This window comes from Emys orbicularis, chromosome 2, assembly GCF_028017835.1.
Source record: "Emys orbicularis isolate rEmyOrb1 chromosome 2, rEmyOrb1.hap1, whole genome shotgun sequence".
NCBI lineage: Eukaryota > Metazoa > Chordata > Testudines > Emydidae > Emys > Emys orbicularis.
This window is the reverse complement of record NC_088684.1, coordinates 235,718,060-235,737,864: the sequence shown is the minus strand read 5'-3', so window position 1 is coordinate 235,737,864 and position 19,805 is coordinate 235,718,060. Positions and strand designations below refer to the sequence as shown.

The 19,805-nt window shown below is 40.7% G+C and overlaps 1 protein-coding gene across 2 annotated transcripts in view; it reads right to left on the bottom strand.

The window, feature by feature from the left end:
- The window catches only part of HYCC1 (hyccin PI4KA lipid kinase complex subunit 1), a 41,502-nt gene extending 30,998 nt beyond the window's left edge, over nucleotides 1–10,504 (bottom strand). For both annotated transcript variants that reach the window (XM_065399399.1, XM_065399400.1), the window contains exons 1-3: nucleotides 10,430–10,504; nucleotides 6,857–6,958; nucleotides 1,703–1,882 (exon numbers count right to left, since the gene is read on the bottom strand). In XM_065399399.1, the coding sequence (XP_065255471.1) occupies nucleotides 1,703–1,882; nucleotides 6,857–6,958; nucleotides 10,430–10,480 (333 nt within the window). In that variant the 5' untranslated portion in view covers nucleotides 10,481–10,504. The remainder of the gene's footprint in view (nucleotides 1–1,702; nucleotides 1,883–6,856; nucleotides 6,959–10,429) is intronic.
- Nucleotides 10,505–19,805: the final 9,301 nt, after the last annotated feature.

Here is a 19,805-nt window from a genome sequence, read left to right as displayed (position 1 = left end):
TCTTTTGAACCACAGGATGCAGCGAAATATCCTGTTTGTTTTTAAAACACTACACAATACTTATGGCTCCATGAGTAACTGTGTGGGAGAGGGAGGAATAAGAAGTCAGCATCTGTAGGTTAGTGTTATTTCAGAAGGTCTTGGGGAAAAAATTAGGCAGAGACTCTGTCTTGGAGATGTAAGTCTACCTTAACCAAATCCTTATTGCACCAAGCAGCTGGAAGATGGATGGAAACAACAGACAGGGTTATATTAATAATTGAGAAACCTCTCTTAACTGACTATTCTAAAGAGATAAGGTTGTGGGTACAGCTTCAGGTTTTTCTTTCTGAAATGCAAGTGAGTGACTTTATCCTAGCAGGAGAACACAAGGGGTTATCCAGCTATACTCTGACCACCCTGGATGCCTGTGTTATCAGGGAATGCTAGTTCAAAATGAATCACAATTCCAGGCATAAACCCAGTGCAAGAGTCAATGGCCATGTCTGTGCAGGAGATTGTCTAGGAATGCTGTCCTCTTTTCAGCTGCAGTTAAGTCTGTGGAGAAGCATGCATGCATGGTTGGAGGCATGCATTTAGCCTATTAGAGAAACAGTTCCACAAAACTCTTTAGAAGTTTGCATGAAAAAAAAACTCTTGAGCTGAACTTGTTTCACTACTTTGCCACAAAATGGGCACATCTATTCTTTCTTTTCGCCTCCCCTAATTTCTCAGAATTTTAAATAAGTCCCCTTTCACAAAGTTGTCCTCTCCCTCATTGCACTGGTCTCTCTCCTAGAAAGACCAAGGAATTAGAATGGAGAAAATCCTGAAAGAGAAAACACTATGCTTTTAGACTACACACTCGGTACAAGGCAGAGAAAGTCTGGAAATAACAGGATGGGGAAGCAACCAGTGTCTGTACTCCAAGTTTTGGGTGTGATGCAATCAAAAAAAAAATCCATTTAGATAGAGATGGGAAATTGTTCATTGAAAAATAAGTTACTATTCTCATATTAGATACGAATAAGATCGCCACGTAAAATTTTACAGCATGAAAGGAGATCAATTTAAGTCCCCAAGTGTCAACAATTTGACAACAAGTTCCAGGTCCTTTATTTTTTTTTTTTTAAGAGCAACAGCACAGCTCCCCAAAGTAATCAGACCATCCTTAGAAACAAAAAACTGTCTCAAATGCAGTGCCTCTGAAATACTCCCTGCTAAAAAGATTTGGCTGACCACATTCTTTATTTGAATGTGAGGAAATTGGTTCTTTTAGCTTATCCCAACAATCATAGTTTAAAGTGTGAAGAGGAGACTGCTGGCAATTCCAAGACAAATCTTTCCAAGAAAGAGAGAGGGAGACAGAAAACTGAAGACAACGATGTGATGACAAAAGGAGAGTTGATATGGAGCAGATTAAAGAAGGCATCTTCAGTGTGGATTTCAGGCTGGCAGCCTTTGCCCTAGGGAGGGTGCAGCTCCTATAATTATAGGACTGGACTTGCTGATAATATATAAAGTTGCATTTTCAGCTGCATATAGACAGAGATAGAGAGAGAGAGAATATGAATTCCTAGAATAGAAACACACAGGCTCTTCATTTTTGTCTTGAAGGAAACCTTAGATTGTTTACTCTCCACTCCAATACGAGAGTTCATCTGCTATCAAAAAAAGCCCACTAACATTTTAGGTATTTGAATAATTATGTGCATATACAAACCAAGTTGTAAACTCCTAGGAGAAGAGCCTCTATGCAGCCACTGCTCTGCAGATCTCTGCTGGCTGAGACTGCCAAGTAACACCACATCAATTCTGGCAGAAACTGCAGGGTGAATCGTAGTAGTCGTTGTTCTCCACTGCGATAGAACTCAAAAAGCTGGTGGCAAACTGGCTCTAGCAGCTGGAATAATATAAAATGTGACCGTCAATAGAATAAAACCTGATCACAAGATATTGTCTCCTTCTGCTCAATAAGTATGGAGGCCAAAATATTAATTTTCAGTAACTGAACTTTTAACAAATTATACATTAATTTCATGTGTTATGAAGTGACTGATAGAGGCTGGCTGAATCTTCCCTATACCTGCCTTCATCCTCCAATCTGGCTCACTGGATAGGACAGAAGATTACACTTTTACCTGCAGGAGAATTCCAGTGGCTCCTTTCCTTCCTCCTTTGTTCCTCTCCAATCCCATAAAGGGGTTGGATGGAGGAGGATCTTGGTGAATATTTCCTATTCATAAGTGAGTAGTTACTACTACTGTAGCACTACGGGTAAAAACTTTCAAAACAATAGAAACCTAAGTATGAATACAGTACAGAACTGAGTCAACATATACAGCTTTACTGCACAATCTAAGGAAAAGACTACAAAGAACTTCCTCCCCTACCCCCAAAATGATTAAAGTTAGCACCATATGAAACAGGCAGGAACTAAATTTTAAGAAGGCTGAGTCCTACACACAAAAGGTAAAAGATTCTGAATCTCTTATCTACAAGTAATGAGAGAAGAGGCTCTTATCCTGGTTATAAAATAAAGATGCATGTCCATCCTAAGGAAACTGATTAGAAAATAGGTCCTTGATGCACCAAAATTTGCAGGCTTTGCACTACTGAGACTCTCCATGCAATTTATAACTCATTTTAACCAATTCTAGTTAGTACTTATAACTAAACCATGACAATTGCCATGATCACATTTTAGCAAGTTACTCATTCCTTAACTCTTGTAGGACAGAACAACCCCTGAGCAAATACTGCTGAGTTACTGAGCACCAACATACTTGGAGGATTAGTGTTTTCCCGGTCTCATGGGACCTTGCCTTTGGTGTATCTTACTGCAACAGAATGCACAATACACAATTCTATACACATTGCACAATAGTATATAAAAACTACACTACACATGCACAACCCATGTATAGGATTTAGATAGCCATGTGTTAGGGAAGTGTAGAGCTCAAGTTGTTACACATTCTAGTCCTCCTTGCCCGGTGGTGTAAATTCTGTCTGTAAGTTACTTGACAACTTTTTACTGCATATGATACTATTCCACTTTCTATCTTCAGAACGTGGTCTCGTGTGGAAAGGTTATCTGCCATAGAAAGGAGATTTTTGCACAGTTACTTCCATGGGCTAAGACCAGAACAAAAGTAGCGAGTGTTAATTAGTTGCATGTTTCCTATACCACTATTCCATTCAGTGTTGAAACTGTTTGCCATATCAAGCATCACTTCTGCAATCTTCAATATTTAAATCAAAGATATGTTTCCATATCCAGAAGCTGGCAATTATTGCTGGTTTCATTTTTCAGTGAATACATAACAAAGTATGCAAGCTTCATGGCAGTATCAATTCCTTTAGTGGCACTGAATTTCCAATCCTCTATTTTGAAAAAGAGATTCACTTCAGAGCACAAAATAACTACTGAAGATGAAAGAATGAATTTACTCAAATCATACAATGCAAAAAAAAATTGCAACATACCGCAGTTTTGTTTTACAGGATGAGATTTCCAAAAGTTTAAGGGAGTTAGGCCTCCAATTCCCAGTGAAAGTCAATAGAAGCTAAGTACCTAATTCCCATGGGTGATTTTGAAAACCTCACCACCCATAATAATTTGACTAATTAATTCCAATTCACAAAAATGGAAGTTTATTGGGATTTCTATTGGAACCAAGCAATCCCACTGCTGATAATAACCAGGTAACTAGGCCATATAATATTCTGAAATTATTATTAATATGCTGGACTATTGGGGAAATGTTGAAAATGGAGACTGTGATGCTGGTAGACCAGGTAACAGCTCTTGCCAAGGCTATAAATCCCCCAGGTTCAACCTAGGTTAGCCCAAAAATGACAGTCAGTGCTGACAGATTACTACATCTGTCACCTTTTGGAACCACAGACTGTAACTCCTGTGTTTATATATATATATATATATAGCCTGCTTTAACCTGTAAATAATTCTCTCATTCCTAGTTAATAAATCATTAGTTTACTATAGGATTGGCTGCAAGCATTGTCTTTGGTGTGAGATCGGAGGTACAAACTGACCTGGGGTAAGTGACTGGTCTCTTGGGACTGGAAGCAACTTGAATATTTTGTGATTTTGGGAATAACGCAACTCTTCATCACCGAGTCCAGCTTGCCTGGGTTGCAATATAGACTGAACTAACTGTGAATCCGTGGTAAAATGGTCAGAGTGCTTCAGGAGTTCACATCTGTTATGTTCTATAATTAGATTTCACCAACTCAGTACCACCAGTTTGGGGTGTCTGCCCTGCTTTTTGACAATCTCCCTGAGGTTGGCACTCAACGTTGTGAACCACTCCAGACAGCGTGACAGAGACCTTCTATTAATATTGTTGCACACATCTCAAAACTGAAAATGTTCATCTGATTGACTCTCAGAAATGGATTCCAAGTCGTCTAAGTTCTGATTCTATACCATATTTGGCCACTACTGCAGCTTTGCTGGCATTCATTCTCACACAAAAATACATAAGTTATAACCCTAGAAAATGATGGGACCAAAATAATGCTGGGTATGAGAGGGTGGTATTAAATTTCTATTGAGAAAGTAAATTCAGCAGTAAAGTCACCATTGCATTACGCACAAAGTAAGTCTTATAAATTCATGTAGCTGACCAATGATGAGACAAAGTATTATTGAACATTTTTTAACTCCCTCAAATACTGTGATAGAGATTCAGGGTTACTGTAACTGTAATTATGATGTGTAAACTGTGTACAGTCCATTGAAAATTATTTCTGACTCTACCACTTAATTTCCATGTGATCTTCCTAATTTATGATGACAGTGTGCTTGTAGAAGAGACTGTTGAGGAACCAGGCAGTATTTCTCCCCCCATTTAGCTATAACCAAGGAAGAGGACAATACAAATCACCTCTGGTACAGATGATGTCAGAATCTAGAGTAGGGTGAGCACCATCAGATACTAGAAAATGAGGCCAAATTTCCAATTAATTTGGAAGCAGAATATTTATCTGAAGTTCCTGGGAACCTTGTCTTCTTCTCCAGCATATTAGTCCTTGGTAAACCCCATTGTGTTAGGTGAATAATGGAGGGGAAAAGAACTTCTTACAGTAACTGTGGTTGAAGATGTTCTGTAACACATGGATCCCACTCTGCACATTCACCCCATGCACAGGAGACTGGAGTTTATTTAGCCAGCAGTATCTGTTGGGGGTGGGTATGCTTGCTGCGTCACCTCATGCTACCCCTCCCAAGGGCATAAATGGCAGAGCATTCAACTGCAAGTCATTTCCTTTGCTACCCAGAATCCCAATAAGATTCAAGAGCGGCAGGGAAAGATAGTGGGTATGGGATCCATGTATACAGAACAAAGAAGAATCACGGTTACTGCAATGTAAGTAACAGTTCTCTGAGTATCTGTACATGTGGATCCCATCTTGGCGATTACCCAGCAATTAACTCCTCCAGGAGGTGGAAGCTAGGAGCTCATATAAACAATGACAGGCGTACTAGAACTACTGAACAACTACTTAACAATCAAGAGACAATACAGTATCTAAGAAAACACTGAGGTTTTTTCATTTCACTGCCACAGGCAGTAAGAAGGAACTCCGACAGTTGAGGACGCTCCACTCTTTATACCCTCGGGAGGGATAGCATGATGGTATGCAGGGATGTTTGACTGGCTCAAAGCACCACAGAGTGCTAAAATTTTAACATTACATGAACCAAAAAGATGTTTGTCTCTCATAGCACACACCCAAGAAATTGACATATTGGTATGCAAGTTGCATGGAAGCACATATACACCTAAACACATGGAAGCACAGTCTCTCTTGCCTCAAGGAACTGCTTTGCATTAGAGCAGCCCTAAAAATACCAATTACAAGCTGGACTAAGATGCAAGTTCAACAACCAGAACGAAAGGGTCCAAGGCGAATTGATCCCTCATTCTTCCAAATTATATCCAGGGACATGGCTAAAGAGCTCTCCAACTCCCGGGGATGTGTTTGTGACTTTGTCTTTGCTTGTGCCACTATCAACTACAAGCATGTTACTTTTTAGGACTCAGGACTCCTAATTCCCTCAGGCCATTAGTTTCTTTCAAGAAGTCCAATGAGGAGCTTCTATCTGAATTACAAGCTGCTTGAGATCTTCACTCCTATTGGAGAGTCCTTTTCTTTTGCTCCACACCTACTGAGTACCACATATTAATCCACTTTTATAGGAACACAAACTATAATTTTAGAGATTGCCATGCACTTGAGTGTATGGCAGTTAGATAAATGTCAAGCTCAATATTCAAAAACTTTGGTAATTGAAACTTAAGGTTATATTTTAAAAAGTAAATCAACCAGAAGGAAGCTGCACAATCAATGTATATAAACTTTGTTTCTTTTCCAAACACTTCCAATACACATTTTTATTTTTTGTTTAAGTCAATCACTGATGTACTCACCTAAATTAAAAACTATGGAAACACCACATGGAAACACCACAGCCAGTCACAGGCTTTAATATTAAATTGGCCTTGAATCATGTCAGACTGAGATTATACAATTTGCCAATTCACTTTTTAATCCTATGCCTGAGTCCTGAAGACAGAAATGTAAACTATAAGACTATATATGGTTTGTGAGTAGTGAGACTGAAAAACTAATTGCATGGTATTATGTCACTGCCAAAGAACGGATCATATCCATATCTTAACATTTTGTTCTGAGAGAACAGAGTCCTACTGAGATTCTAATCGTAACTATTTGTATCATAAATAGTATTTGAACTACAAATGTGGCTTTTGGGGGGGGGGGGTCATCCATGCATTCATGGTCTGCTGCCACACCAAACTAAAATCTTAGAGATATGTGCACCTACCTCACTCTGTGGCTCCCGGATAACTTTGTATAAAGATGAAACCAGAGAACTCTTGTCTTTCAAATTTGTAGCATAGTTAGAGATAGAAGCTTCTGGGAGGGTCTGAAATCAAACAAAAATATTTTTTCCTTTTAGGTCATTACTGCAATATTTTATTGCCTGTGCATTGAAAGAAAGCCATTTTATTATGTCAGCTGGCTTTTCTGTTTTTACAACATCCTTTCAACTGCAATAGTATCCATTCACTGGTGTTTACTCTAGGAGACAATATGTTCCATGTACAGAAACAACATTTCTATATCATCTTTACAGTATAATAAAATCCCAGTATTTAAGATAAACTGCTGGAAGGCAAGTTATTAAATCTTACATTTTACCACTCCACAATTTTGTACAGAATTTAATTAAATTGGGTGGAAAATACAGCTAAAGGGCCACAATTTCACCACACGTTTACCCATCCTGAACAATGTGTAAAAAGAATAATCGGTTTAAAAGAGCAACAGGAACTGCAACTTTGGAATTAGGATAAGCATACAATCAGGTGTGGTTTTTTGTTTTTGTTTTGTTGTCTACAAACAGCTATGGGTCCTCTGTTCTGGAGGATCAGAATATCTACAGCCATATGGAAGCTACAGGGTGCACCACTCTTCCAAAAAAAAAATATGGGTCATTTGAGCATGTATTTCACCCTCTTTCCAGCATCAACCAGAGTTCTGACTGGCAATCAGGGCCGGCTCCAGGCACCAGCGCAGCAAGCAGGTGCTTGGGGCAGCCAACAGAAAGGGGCGGCACGTCCGGCTCTTCTGCGGCAATTCGGCGCGGGTCCCTCAGTCCCTCTCGGAGGGAAGGACCTGCCACCGAATTGCCACCGAAGAATGAAGCAGCAGCGGTAGAGGTGCCGCCGATCATGGCTTTTTTTTTTTCGCCGCTTGGGGCAGCAAAAACGCTGGAGCCGGCCCTGCTGGCAATGCTTACAAAGGTCACTATTAGGTTTTCAATAGTTTACTAACTTTTTCAGATAGAGCTGTTACACTTAAACTCATCATTCCTAGCTCTCATATAGTGCTTTTCATCCACAAAGCTCAAAGTGTTCCACAAAGGATGCAATCATAATCCTCATTTTACAGATGCGGAAACAGGCACAGAAATTATGTGATTTGTCCAAGGTTACCCAGCAGGCAACAGAAAGAACCAGGAATAGAACCCAAATCTACCAAGTCCTACTCTATTTCTCTGCCCACTAGGCAACAATGCCTCTCTAAACTCCAAAATAAGGAGTGTTATAGAAAAAGACATCACAAATGAGACCAAAACTACTAATCACTATATCTGAAACCATTTCCGGAAAAATACAGAAAAGCCAAGATTTTCAAAAATAGAAGTCTAAAGCTGCTCTTCTACAAGACATATTTAGGCACCTAAATGAATGGCCTGATTTTCCAAAAGCAATGGAGCACCTAGAACCTTACATTTGATGCTCAGTGCTTTTCAAAAAAAAGGCCACTTATTTAGGTGCCTAAATTTGGATTTTAGGAGACTAGCTTTAGATTCTTGAAGACCTTGTAGTTAGACTATTACAAATTATACGATAGATGGACTGTTGAGAAGATTCAAGCAGGATATTTCATTTATGTACAGGGCACCAATTCTCCAGAAGTGGTGTGTCCAAGTCAAGTGAATCTACACCACCCATAAAAATAAGTCTGCAAACCTGGTTTCTTCCCTCCACTTCTCCTTTCAATGGAAAATTGCAACAACCATCTTGGTTTGAGGGATTTTTCTAGGAATTACTAGAAAGTAGCATTTATCAATCAAGAATGTTCTGTATTTACTACCTTGGATTTGTTGGATACAAAATCTCAGCAAAATGAGGCCTGAATACTAATCTACGCTGCTCCATAGTGGAGTAAAACATGACATTTCGGAACAGTACATAGCACGGTTGAACTCCCCTCTGGTAATATGCATATATTCAGGACAACTGAGGGACTTGCATTTTCTCCATGATACATAGTCTCATGGCAGATGGTGGGAATAGTTGTGAATTTTCTGAACTACATCTGGAAGAGAGTCTCCAGACCATGACTTCACCCAGACCAGAAGATCAGATTTGGTCTAGTCTGAAAAGATAGGTAGTTGTCAACTGTAGGTTTTGGTTTTGGTTTTGATTTTGATAGATTTGTATAACAAAGGCCACCATAAAAATGTCAACAACTACTTCCTGATCCCCCTTTCTCTGGGCTCTCCACGAGGCTAGGGTCCTGAGGGCAAGGGTCAGAGTACCTCTTAGCATAGCGATGCCATTCAGTTACCCCACTGAAGCTGTAGCTTTTGTGGTAATTGTGACATTGGTCCTGGGTCATGGTGCACCGCCTCATCAGAATAATTAGACTCATTTACTACTTTCAATTTATCATGTGTTCACTGTGTCTATATATTGTCTGAAACTTAACAGCAACACTTTACAGCCTGGTGGCATGCTATAAGGGGTTTGCCCTGAAGTTCTGACTACAGGAATTCTGATATCTTCCCTGATGTGCGCACACAGCTTACCCATTTGCTGGAGTACCCGCTGAACAATGGTCTGCATGTGGTGCTCTCAGATGGGAGTGATAAAATGGCAGCTCTTTGGTTAGCCATTGAAGCTGCTTTTATGAAGGCTGGAGGCAAAGCTGATGAGGAAATAGTTGGCTTTAAGGGAATCCCAGGGCTGCCATTGTTCCCTTCAAAAGGCATAGTCTTCACAGTAAGGTCAGGTGGAGAAAGTGAAAATGTGTGTGGGAAAGAAACTTTCAGAAAAACAGCACAAGAGGAAATTGCTGCTCCCCTCAAATACAGCACTGGGTCTGACACAAGACACCACAATGTGGCAACAGGCAGAGCAGGAAACAGCAAAGGGAGAGAAGTTAGCAGCTGCCTCTAAATCAGTGATTTGAACAAAAAAAAACCTGAATGTCACCCCAGAATAAATAAGACCACAAATATGAGAAGTAGGATAATACTTGTTAAGTAAGTAAGGTTATCTTGCTAACACACAGCATTAAAATCTACAGCTAAAACTTCGAGTCAATCTTTGGGAGTTACTTTACATTCCAAACAGTAAGCTGTTGGTACATTCAAGAAGAAGGGTAAATAAAAATAAAATGCCAGGTATGGTAAGAACTTGATAATAAAAAATACCATTTTGGTGTAACATGAAAGCCTAGAGCTCTTCAGCTAAGAGTATTTAGTTGGTACACTAACATTTAAAGGATTTGTTTTTAATCAGATTTTATCTATTTTATTTTATTGTACTGCATTGAAAGTTTATTCCTTTTTCCAAGCATGAATTTCATTGGGCTGTCATGTACCAAACATAGCATACAGTCCTGAATATGGCAAGAAAGGAAATTCAAGTCATACTTAACAATGTATTTCATCTTTTCATCTCACAGACTGAAATTCAACTGTCTTAAATTTATCTATAGCACCCATCTCAGCAGCAAACAAGAGCTGATCAGGTACTACTACTACTGAATAATATAATGCTTAAAAACTAAGTTTATTTCTAATTATCACACAATATATTACCTTGAACTCTGATAACCACTCCTCCACAACTCCTGTGTCCACAGCCAACATCTTTCCACATCTGATCTGAAACCTTCAACCTTAAATACCTGAAGAAGAGACAAATGTTTGTTAAAAAGTGACAATTTATGCACAGCATACATCATTAAGAAGTTATTGCATTATAGAGCATTTTACTCAGCTACCATAATTATATAAGTGTTAATCTGTTATCTCGCTTTTTTAGCTCACTAACCTATCATATGTCAACACTGGCCCCAACATTTTTTACTTCGCCTCACGGATGCCAGCTGCTGAAAACAAAATGGGAATATTCACCAGCAGCAGTTTACTAATTCCAAAAGATTATGCACTGAGACAGGAAGTTTAATGAGTAATGACCATGGTCGATAAAAATCATTAAAAAATGGATTTCGGATTTAAATCAGATATTTATTGCTTGAATCATAGAATATCAGGGTTGGAAGGGACCTCAGGAGGTCATCTAGTCCAACCCCCTGCTCAAAGCAGGACCAATTCCCAACTAAATCATCCCAGCCAGGGCTTTGTCAAGCTGGGCCTTAAAAACCTCCAAGGAAGGAGATTCCACCACCTCCCTAGGTAACGCATTCCAGTGCTGTAACGCATTCCAGTGAAGATGATATACTCCATTCTTTGGACCAGTGTAAATAGATATGAAATGAGACTTTAAAACTTTAAAGTATAAAACTGTTTTCCTAACAACATTTAGGTTTACAGGGGGAAAAAAAGAGGAGATTGGTTTAAATTAGTATATTATTCTTGTTTTGGATTTGTTCAAAGTCAGGACCTACACTAAGAACAATCTTTTCAAGGTTGTCTGGTTGACAGAGGTCCAAAGTAATTTACTCTTCAAGGTGATGATTACTGTGCAAAGAAAATTTATTCAGCAAGGCTCTTTCTACAGGATCTGGGGTGAGAAAACAAAAAAAGGTTTTGCAAAGATCTGTAGAATCACATTCTATTTGCACAACTATGTGCAAATAAATATATGTGAGAAGGCTGGTACCAGATCTCTTAAATTAATAACCCAAAGGACAGAAGACCATTATCTTTAGGTAACTAAGACTTATCCTAATGGAGGTCACCCATGAGAAAAATGAAGATTTGATAGACATTTGAAGCCAATTTTGGCAAAGGCCTGCATAACAATGTGAACAAGTTTCCTAAAACCTTAGAAACCATCATAATCAGAGTAAATAAGACAGATAGAAATTCAACTAATTCCTAAGAGCATTCATGTTGTTGGAGGTTCAGACTAGTTTCAGGGTGTAAACCCAAAGCAGTGACTAAGAAAGTCATCAGGAATAAAGGAGATTGTTGAAAAACTGGGAACCTCCAGGCCTTGCAGTCTGCCATTTTTAATCCTAGAAAATAGTTGTCTGTGAAGCCAATATGGCACGACAGCATTACAGATGTTCTGTCTAGTCTTATTTTCTGAACTATTTTAGAAAATAGAGGAAACTAAATAATCACACATTAGTACAGTGATCTGTCTTCCACAGTCAGGAATGCTATTGTTGCGAGTGAGATATTTTACCTTCCAGTTCTAAATTACAAATTTAATGAAAAAGTCATCTGGTGGACAGATGATCATCCCATTTGTCTGCTGCCTGCACATGACAACTGAACCAGCTGATATATGCCTTGAACTGAGTACATTTTTTCCCCTGATAGACAGGTCCTACTTCTCCATGATGAAAAGATTCTGAAGGCCTCATTGCTCATATTCGTGTTCTTTGTTACTCCCTGGCAGTTTATGTACATTATTTGTTGTCCACGTGTCACTATCATTGTTGAATACAAGATGCATTGAATTCAACCATATGGAGAATTTTGTGAAGCAGTGTTTCAATGCCATTACTGACTGCTTCGGAGTCTTAAGAATCTCACATTATCACCAATTGTTCAGGATGAAGAGCTATGGAGCGCTACATTTCTCATTAAATCTATATATGCATAACACCAATAGAGTAGTATGGACAACAAATATTTTAAGGAGACCACCTGAGAGAGAGACAAAAAAGGATTAAAACTAGAATTTTAGGAATTAGAACAATGGGAGAATTACCAGATTATGCATCTCAAAATGAGCTCCAAGACGGACAATACCAAGGATTTGTTCAGTAAATTAATAAAATGCTGATGTAGTCACTGGACTCTATAGAAAGAGAAATATTTTTAGAAGACGTATTCAGCAGAAGGGCTTCCAATTAAAGAAAGTTAAATGTAAAAGCCCAGATGGAGAAAGAGGGCAATCAAAGTTACATCACCTTGGACAACACTATAGGAAGTGATGTGCCAAACGACATATGAATAGACAATGTTTCCCATTAATTGCAGGGCAATTTCCCTTAAGAGAAGATTTTTGACTCCTATTAAGGGTGGCACGAGTTTGGGAGAGAATCCAATTTGCCCTGACTCAGAGGAAGAGGCTGTTAGGTAATGACAGCAATAATCTTCTAGGTCCACATCAGATTACAACATTCTGAAAGGGCATTACCTCAGGATTCCTAAGGCTTTGAAGAAGCCGAGTGTTAGTAGCTATAGAAAGGGAGTTTCCTCTTTGAGGAGACAGAGGGCTGCTCTGGCTCACATGAAACACCTGAGAGGAGAAAAACTTTTTCCCTACAGATGCCAGCTATGTGGATAGTCTGCTGGCACAGGGAGGCTGACAGTCTGCTGTACTACTAAAGATAGCTGACAGAATGTGGTAAAGTGGTAAGCTAAGGCAGGCCTCACTGATGGGTGCACAGATCCAGGACACAGGTTTCTCAGGTTGCCCTGAAGGAAAGATCAACAGGTTCTAGTTATTAACAGGCCAATTCATCTGAAGTTTCCAGGAGATACAGAGTGCGAATTTCCTCTTACAAAGCTCTCTGTTGGATGTATAAACTTCACTAGCTAACAATAAATAACTCAAAGCTTGGGCCTAAATTACAATGTTCCTTTAAAATGTTTATTGAAAGTCATTTATGGTTCTGGTAAATTTACATGTCTATTTCCTCTGTGGCTACAATCACATGGATAGAACTGCAGAATATGAGCTAAAATACACCTCTACCCCGATATAACGCGACCCAATACAACACTAATTCGGATATAACGCGGTAAAGCAGTGCTCCGGGGGGTGGGGGGGACGCGCTGCACACTCCGGCGGATCAAAGCAAGTTCGATATAACGTGGTTTCACATATAACGCAGTAAGATTTTTTGGCTCCCGAGGACAGCGTTATATCGGGGTAGAGGTGTAAATATTTTAAGTTCTAAATGCCTTATAAGTAAAAGAAATATTAAGTGGGTAAGAAATTATGTACTATATTAAAAGAGTAATTTATCAAACTGAGCAAATTCTTAGCTAAGAAAGTTGGTTTAAAAGTAGTTATTCAGAACTGTATGTATATTTTGAATAATTTGGCAGAGCACTAGAAAGCATTCCAGAAGAAAAGTATGATTTCAAGTTCAGCATGCTCCTTTGTTATCAATATTCAGGAGCTACAGGAGTCTGGAAGTCCTGTAACTTATTAAACATAGCCTTCCAAGAGAAAGAAGTTTGAGAACTGTCTTGAGAATTCAATATAAGCTATGTGCTCTACTCAGTTAATGCTTCAGAAGTCAAACCTCACTTTGAAAAGAATCCTCTCAATGAGAGTGTGTGGGGGTGGGGGTTAGGGAGGAGAGGCATTTCTTTGTGCCAGATCTATTTTAGTTAAAGAGATCATAGAATATCAGGGTTGGAAGGGACCTCAGGAGGTCATCTAGTCCAACCCCCTGCTCAAAGCAGGACCAATTCCCAACTAAATCATCCCAGCCAGGGCTTTGTCAAGCCAGGCCTTAAAAACCTCCAAGGAAGGAGATAAGGTGGGTGAGGTAATATCTTTTATTGGACCAGCTTGGTGACAGAGACACACTTCTGAGCTTACACAACTCTTCTTCAGGTCTGGGAAACTTACCTCAGAATGTCACAGCTAAATACAAGGTGGAACAGATTGTTTGGTATAAGTAGTTAACATATATTTCAAGGGATCATTCAAGGTGAAGTGACCTTTTAATACCCCTCCAGTCATAGGGAGAAAGGAAGGGGGGGGGGAAGAAAGCAGCTGGGGGGGAGGTTGCTAGTGGGTTATAGATTGTTGTAATAAACCATAAATCCAGTGTCTCTACTCAGTCCATGATTTTTAGTGTCTAGCAAAGTTATGAATTTAAATCCTCATCTTTTGAAAGTGTTGAGTAGCTTTCCTTTGAGGATGAGGACTGATAAGTCAGATATAGAGCGATCACTTTGTGAAAAGTGTTCACCCACAGGTGATGTGGTGTTTTTGTCTCATCATTTTTCTGTGTAAGTTAATTCATGAGTGGAGCGACTATCTGGTTTCACCCATGTAGTTGCTATTGGGGCATTTAGTGCACTGGATGAGGTACACACCACATGCTGCGATAGGCATGTGTAGAACCCTTGGATCTTGAAAGGTGTGTTGAGGGGGATGTTGGTCATTGTAGTTAGAGGTGAATTGATGCACAGGCCCATGGGACCTATGCCAACTTGGGGGCCCCCTGAGGAGAACCAGAACCTGAGTAGAAGTAGGAGGGGCCACCAGTGCTAGAACTGTGGACCTACCCCCTGCTCCTCTTCTTCCTCTCAAGGCCTCGCCCCCTAGCCAGGACAGAAGCCGGAGCTGGGCAATGGTAAGAGCCACCTAGAAAGCCTGGGCAGGGTCCAAGAGGAGCCCCCGGCCCATTTCCCCACCCTGCAGTACAGGCCACTGCCGGTGGGACCCAGGGGCAAGGGCTCTGGTCCAGCCTCCTGCCCCCTCCCCGGGGCCTGCAGACACACTCTGCAGGGAGAAGAGGCCCTGCCCTGGCTGGGAGCCAGTGGGGAACCCCGGGAAGGCCACAGGCAGTGAGGAGCCAGGAAGAAGGGCTCCTCCGGCAAAGTTCCAGTTGCTACTGGCCCAGCCTCAGCACCCACCACACTCTGCCCGGGCTTGCTCAGTGTCTGTGCCCGGCTCCTGCTGCCAGGCTGCCCCCGCTGAGTCCCTCCTGCTCCCAGTGACAGGCTGCCCCCACTGCTGCCTAGGCTTTGTGCCCGAGGCAGCAATCCCGTGCGGCACTGCTCCTCCTGTCACCTCTGGCCAGAGGCTTGCAGTTTGGGGGAGGGGGAGGCAATGCCCCCAAACTATGCCCATGCTGCCACTGTTACGCACCTGCCCGAGGCTACCACACCCAAGTTAAAAAGTGGGCAGCCATGCTGCCCCCACCCTCAGCTCCTGTGTCCCTAGGCCCCCAGTGTGTGGTGGACCCAAATGTTCTTTGTGCCCGCGGCCCCAATAAATATTAATCCACCTTTGATTGTAGTATATGTCGGCAGGTTTTGCATCTATTGTTCTGGCAGGGTCTGTTTACTGTTTAAGTTTATTAGGAGAAAAGCAAGAACTACACCAACTCTTCAAAATTCTTTGAGATTTTTATTATTAAATATTGTATGTAGTTGTAAATCTTAAAATTTTTCATCCTGATCCTTGGCTCCCATCAAGAAGCACATTTTCACAGCTGAGGAGGAGCTTTCAGCCAGCCTTGCACTCCCCCAATCCTGGGGTCACTCTGTACCAGTCCCCAGACTGTTCTAACTTTTGGTGGCTGTCAACAACCTCATGAGCCAACCCAGTTATGCCACTTGCAAGGATGAGTGTGATGTTGCACTCCATATGATTTTATGAAAATATGCTAATGAGTAGGAATATAAGGTAACTGGAATATGCTTCATGCAAAAGGTCTCTTGTAAGGTATCATTACAAAGCTTATCTACTGAGTGTGGTCATCCTATTTGTATAAATGTATCATTCTTGTATCTGAAACTAGAAGTATGAAATATAATTGAGGTCCTATTGTAATTATGCAACGTGTGGGCCATTAACGGCAGTTTGGAATCTTGATGGCTCCCATTAACCAGGACAATTGACTGTAGATGGATTTGTTTACTTGCAAGCCTTCCTGTGAGTCAGGCCAGGAAGAATGAAGACTTGCGGTCTCACAGGACATGTGACCATGTCACCTGGTACTGGAATCTATCTTAAACCTGGTGCTTTTCCATTTAGAAGGAGGGGTGGGGACCCAGAGAAACAAAAGATTCCCGCCTTGTGCCAAAGCTTTAAAAAGGGGGTGGAACAGAATGAAGGGGGCGGCAGTCATGAGAAATCCCTTAGCTACCACCTGAGCTAACAAGAACTGTACCGGGGAAAGGATTGGGCCCAGACTAGGAAGGAGTCCAGTCTGTGAAAGAAGCTTATTGGAACATCTCTGAGGGTGACATTTTATCTGCATTCAGTTTCCTACTGTATTAGGCTTAGACTTGTGTGTTTTATTTTGCTTGGTAACTTACTTTGTTTTGTCTGTTATTACTCGGAAGCACTTAAATCCTACTTTTTATATTTAATAAAATCACTTACTTACCCTGGTTCAATTAATAAGCAAAATTAATTCCTGGGGGAGCAAACAGCTGTGCATCTCTCTCTATCAGTGTTATAGAGGGCAGACAATTTATGAGTTTACACTGTATAAGCTTTATACAGAGTAAAACAGATTTATTTGGGGTTTGGATCCCATTAGGAACTGGGTATCTGGGTGCTAGAGACAGGAGCACTTTCTAAGCCGTTTTCAGGTAAGTCTGCAGTTTTTGGGGGACGTGGTTCAGACCCTGGGTCTGTGTTGGAGCAGACTGGCATGTCTGGCTCAACAAGGCAGGGTTCTGAAGTCCCAAGCTGCCAGGGAAAACAAGCTCAGAGGTAGTCTCAGCACATCAGGTGGCAGTCCCAAGGGGGTCTCTGTGACCCAACCTGTCACAATGGGGAAAGCAACTGACCCACATACTGGCTTCTCCACCATCTGAGGACTCCCCTAATGCTGATGTGATACTTGTTTGGCTAGTAAGCCAGTCTTTCATTGTTAGAGCAGCACAAGACTTCCCTAATGCAGGGAGAATCTGGCCCTCAAGGCCCCAATGGGAGTAAAGGTATTACAATAATAGTTTTGAATGATAACTCAGTATTTGCCCTCACAATCCATTTGTAAATATATTCTCACTTTACCTTTTATCACCCTGTCTTTGCTGCTTTTTCTTGTTCCGTAAGTGGGACCATGATATCAGTGACTACAAGCTCAGTTAGAGCTGGCTACCTACAATTCCACTTCGCCTGATCATATCCCACAGATCAACAGCCACTATCTCAGAGGCCTTACTCCATTCCAAATGTGCTGAGCCATTCCAGTTGCAACGAGTCTTGTAGTTTTTAAGATGTACAATGCAGTGAAAATGTTGAGTATTGTACATACCAGGCTATAAGAGGAAACAGCTATTTTAATGCTTCAAACGTTGTTTGTTTTTTGTGGTTCATTAGCTTCCGTATGCTTCACTCTATATATATGCCAACTTAAACAGTTTCTTTATGCTTGTTGTTCCTTCAAACAAAAAAAACAAAAAACAAAAAAAAAGGGGGGGACGGGGACACGACTAATCTATTTACAAATATTGATCAAAGCTGTGTATGTTGCCTAGTCCTTCTAAGGAATAATGTAAGTAAATGCCAAAAGTAAACAACAAAACTCTAGATAAACACTTTATTTTTAACAATGTTAAGAGATCACTACTCACAGTGCTGAAGTTGCCAACTGAAGGGACACTTCACTGGTCTCTGCCTCTTTGATTTTCATTCCAAGGCACCTGGACTCAAAGTAACTTGTTCCATAAAGCTGCTCTCTAGTAAGCCAGTGCTCTTATGAGAGAGCTTATGAGAGCTGTGGTTAAAAACTGTCCATTTTGTATGTACTAGCTCTCCTCTTGGCTGAAATCTGTCTAGAGTTGCCAACCACATCCCCATGTGACTCATCTAAAAGTACTCTTAACCCTTTTTTCATATAAGGGAACTTGTACCACTGGATCTGCAGAAGTTTAGCAATCTGGAGCCCATATGTTTTCAAGCATATTTCTATTCTTTGAGATACTTTAAGCAATTTATATTTGTTATCATATTCTGCAATTCTTCTTGGCACCAAAGGTATGGTATTTGGTAATGTGATCATGGAGTTCCACCCAAAGTCAAACCAAATTCAAATGAATTCTAAACTCGTATGAGTCTAAGTATGAATAAATAAGGTGAGGGAAAGGATCCTGTTCTACACAAGAACTACTTTGAAACCCAGTCTGTAAAAACCTTGAATTACCAACTGAAGGCCCTTTTAAGAGCAAAAACTAATATTTTTGCTGTAGTACTGTGAACTTTAGCTCTTCATCGTGCCTCCCCCAGCTTCTCAATACCACTGAAAAGGTAGCATTACCAACTGCTGTTCAGACAGAAACTTGTTATTTAACCTATTTGTTGGTGAGCTCACCTGCAGTAAGGCTAATTTTAAAGACAGGTTCTCTGTTTGATTGAATTAGTTTGACCACGGTCAAAGAAATTTAATAATTGTCTTATCACCAGATTTGGCCTGCCACAACCTTCAATGACCTATCCCAAAAAGAACATGTAAATAGATCAGTAAGTGGCAAAGTTAGCAGTGTCAAGAGTGTTTCTTAAGCAGAGACTGCACAATAGCTTCAAGATCAGCTGACACTCTCCTCTAAGGGGAGGCATTACAATTGAACAGATAGTACTTCTCCACTGGCCTTCACCAACCAAGGATGCATGTCAGAGATCTCAACACATCCCATCACCACAGTAAGGAACACTGGCTAAAACACTGAGAGGCAGTTTCTTTGGGTACGTCTACACAGCATTTTTGAATGTGCCTCCCGGCCCAGGTCAATCAATTCAGGCTAGCGAGGTTCACACTAGTGCTCTAATAGCAGCCATATAGACAGCACTTTGAAGATGTAGCTTGTATTGAAGCTCAGGCTCTGAGCCTACCCATCTTCTATTTTTAGCACACTAATGCAAGCCCTGCTAGCTCGAGTCTGTCAACCTGGGCTGGGAGGTTTATTCCAAAATGTTGAGTAGACATATACACGTTTATTCCTCAGGAGACTTGATGCCATGTAAATAGTCAGCTCAGTAACAAAAAACTCTTGCAGTAAGAAAAACACTCAACTAACCAAACACAGACAGACAATATGGTTAACTAGCCTGTCCAGTTCTGCTGGTAAGACTTTAAGGATACCACAGTGCAGCCAAAGGAACAGAATCTCCCACACAGCCAAAAGGATAAGACTTCAAGTTTCAATCAGACTGCAGATTTCTACTGCCATTCTAACCATCTCACTTCTTACTTCATATGCAAAGCAGCACAGCTGACAAGGATAAAGCTAGCAGAAAAGGCATTTGGGGCCACTATCATTACTGAATGACAAAAGTTATATAGTCAAA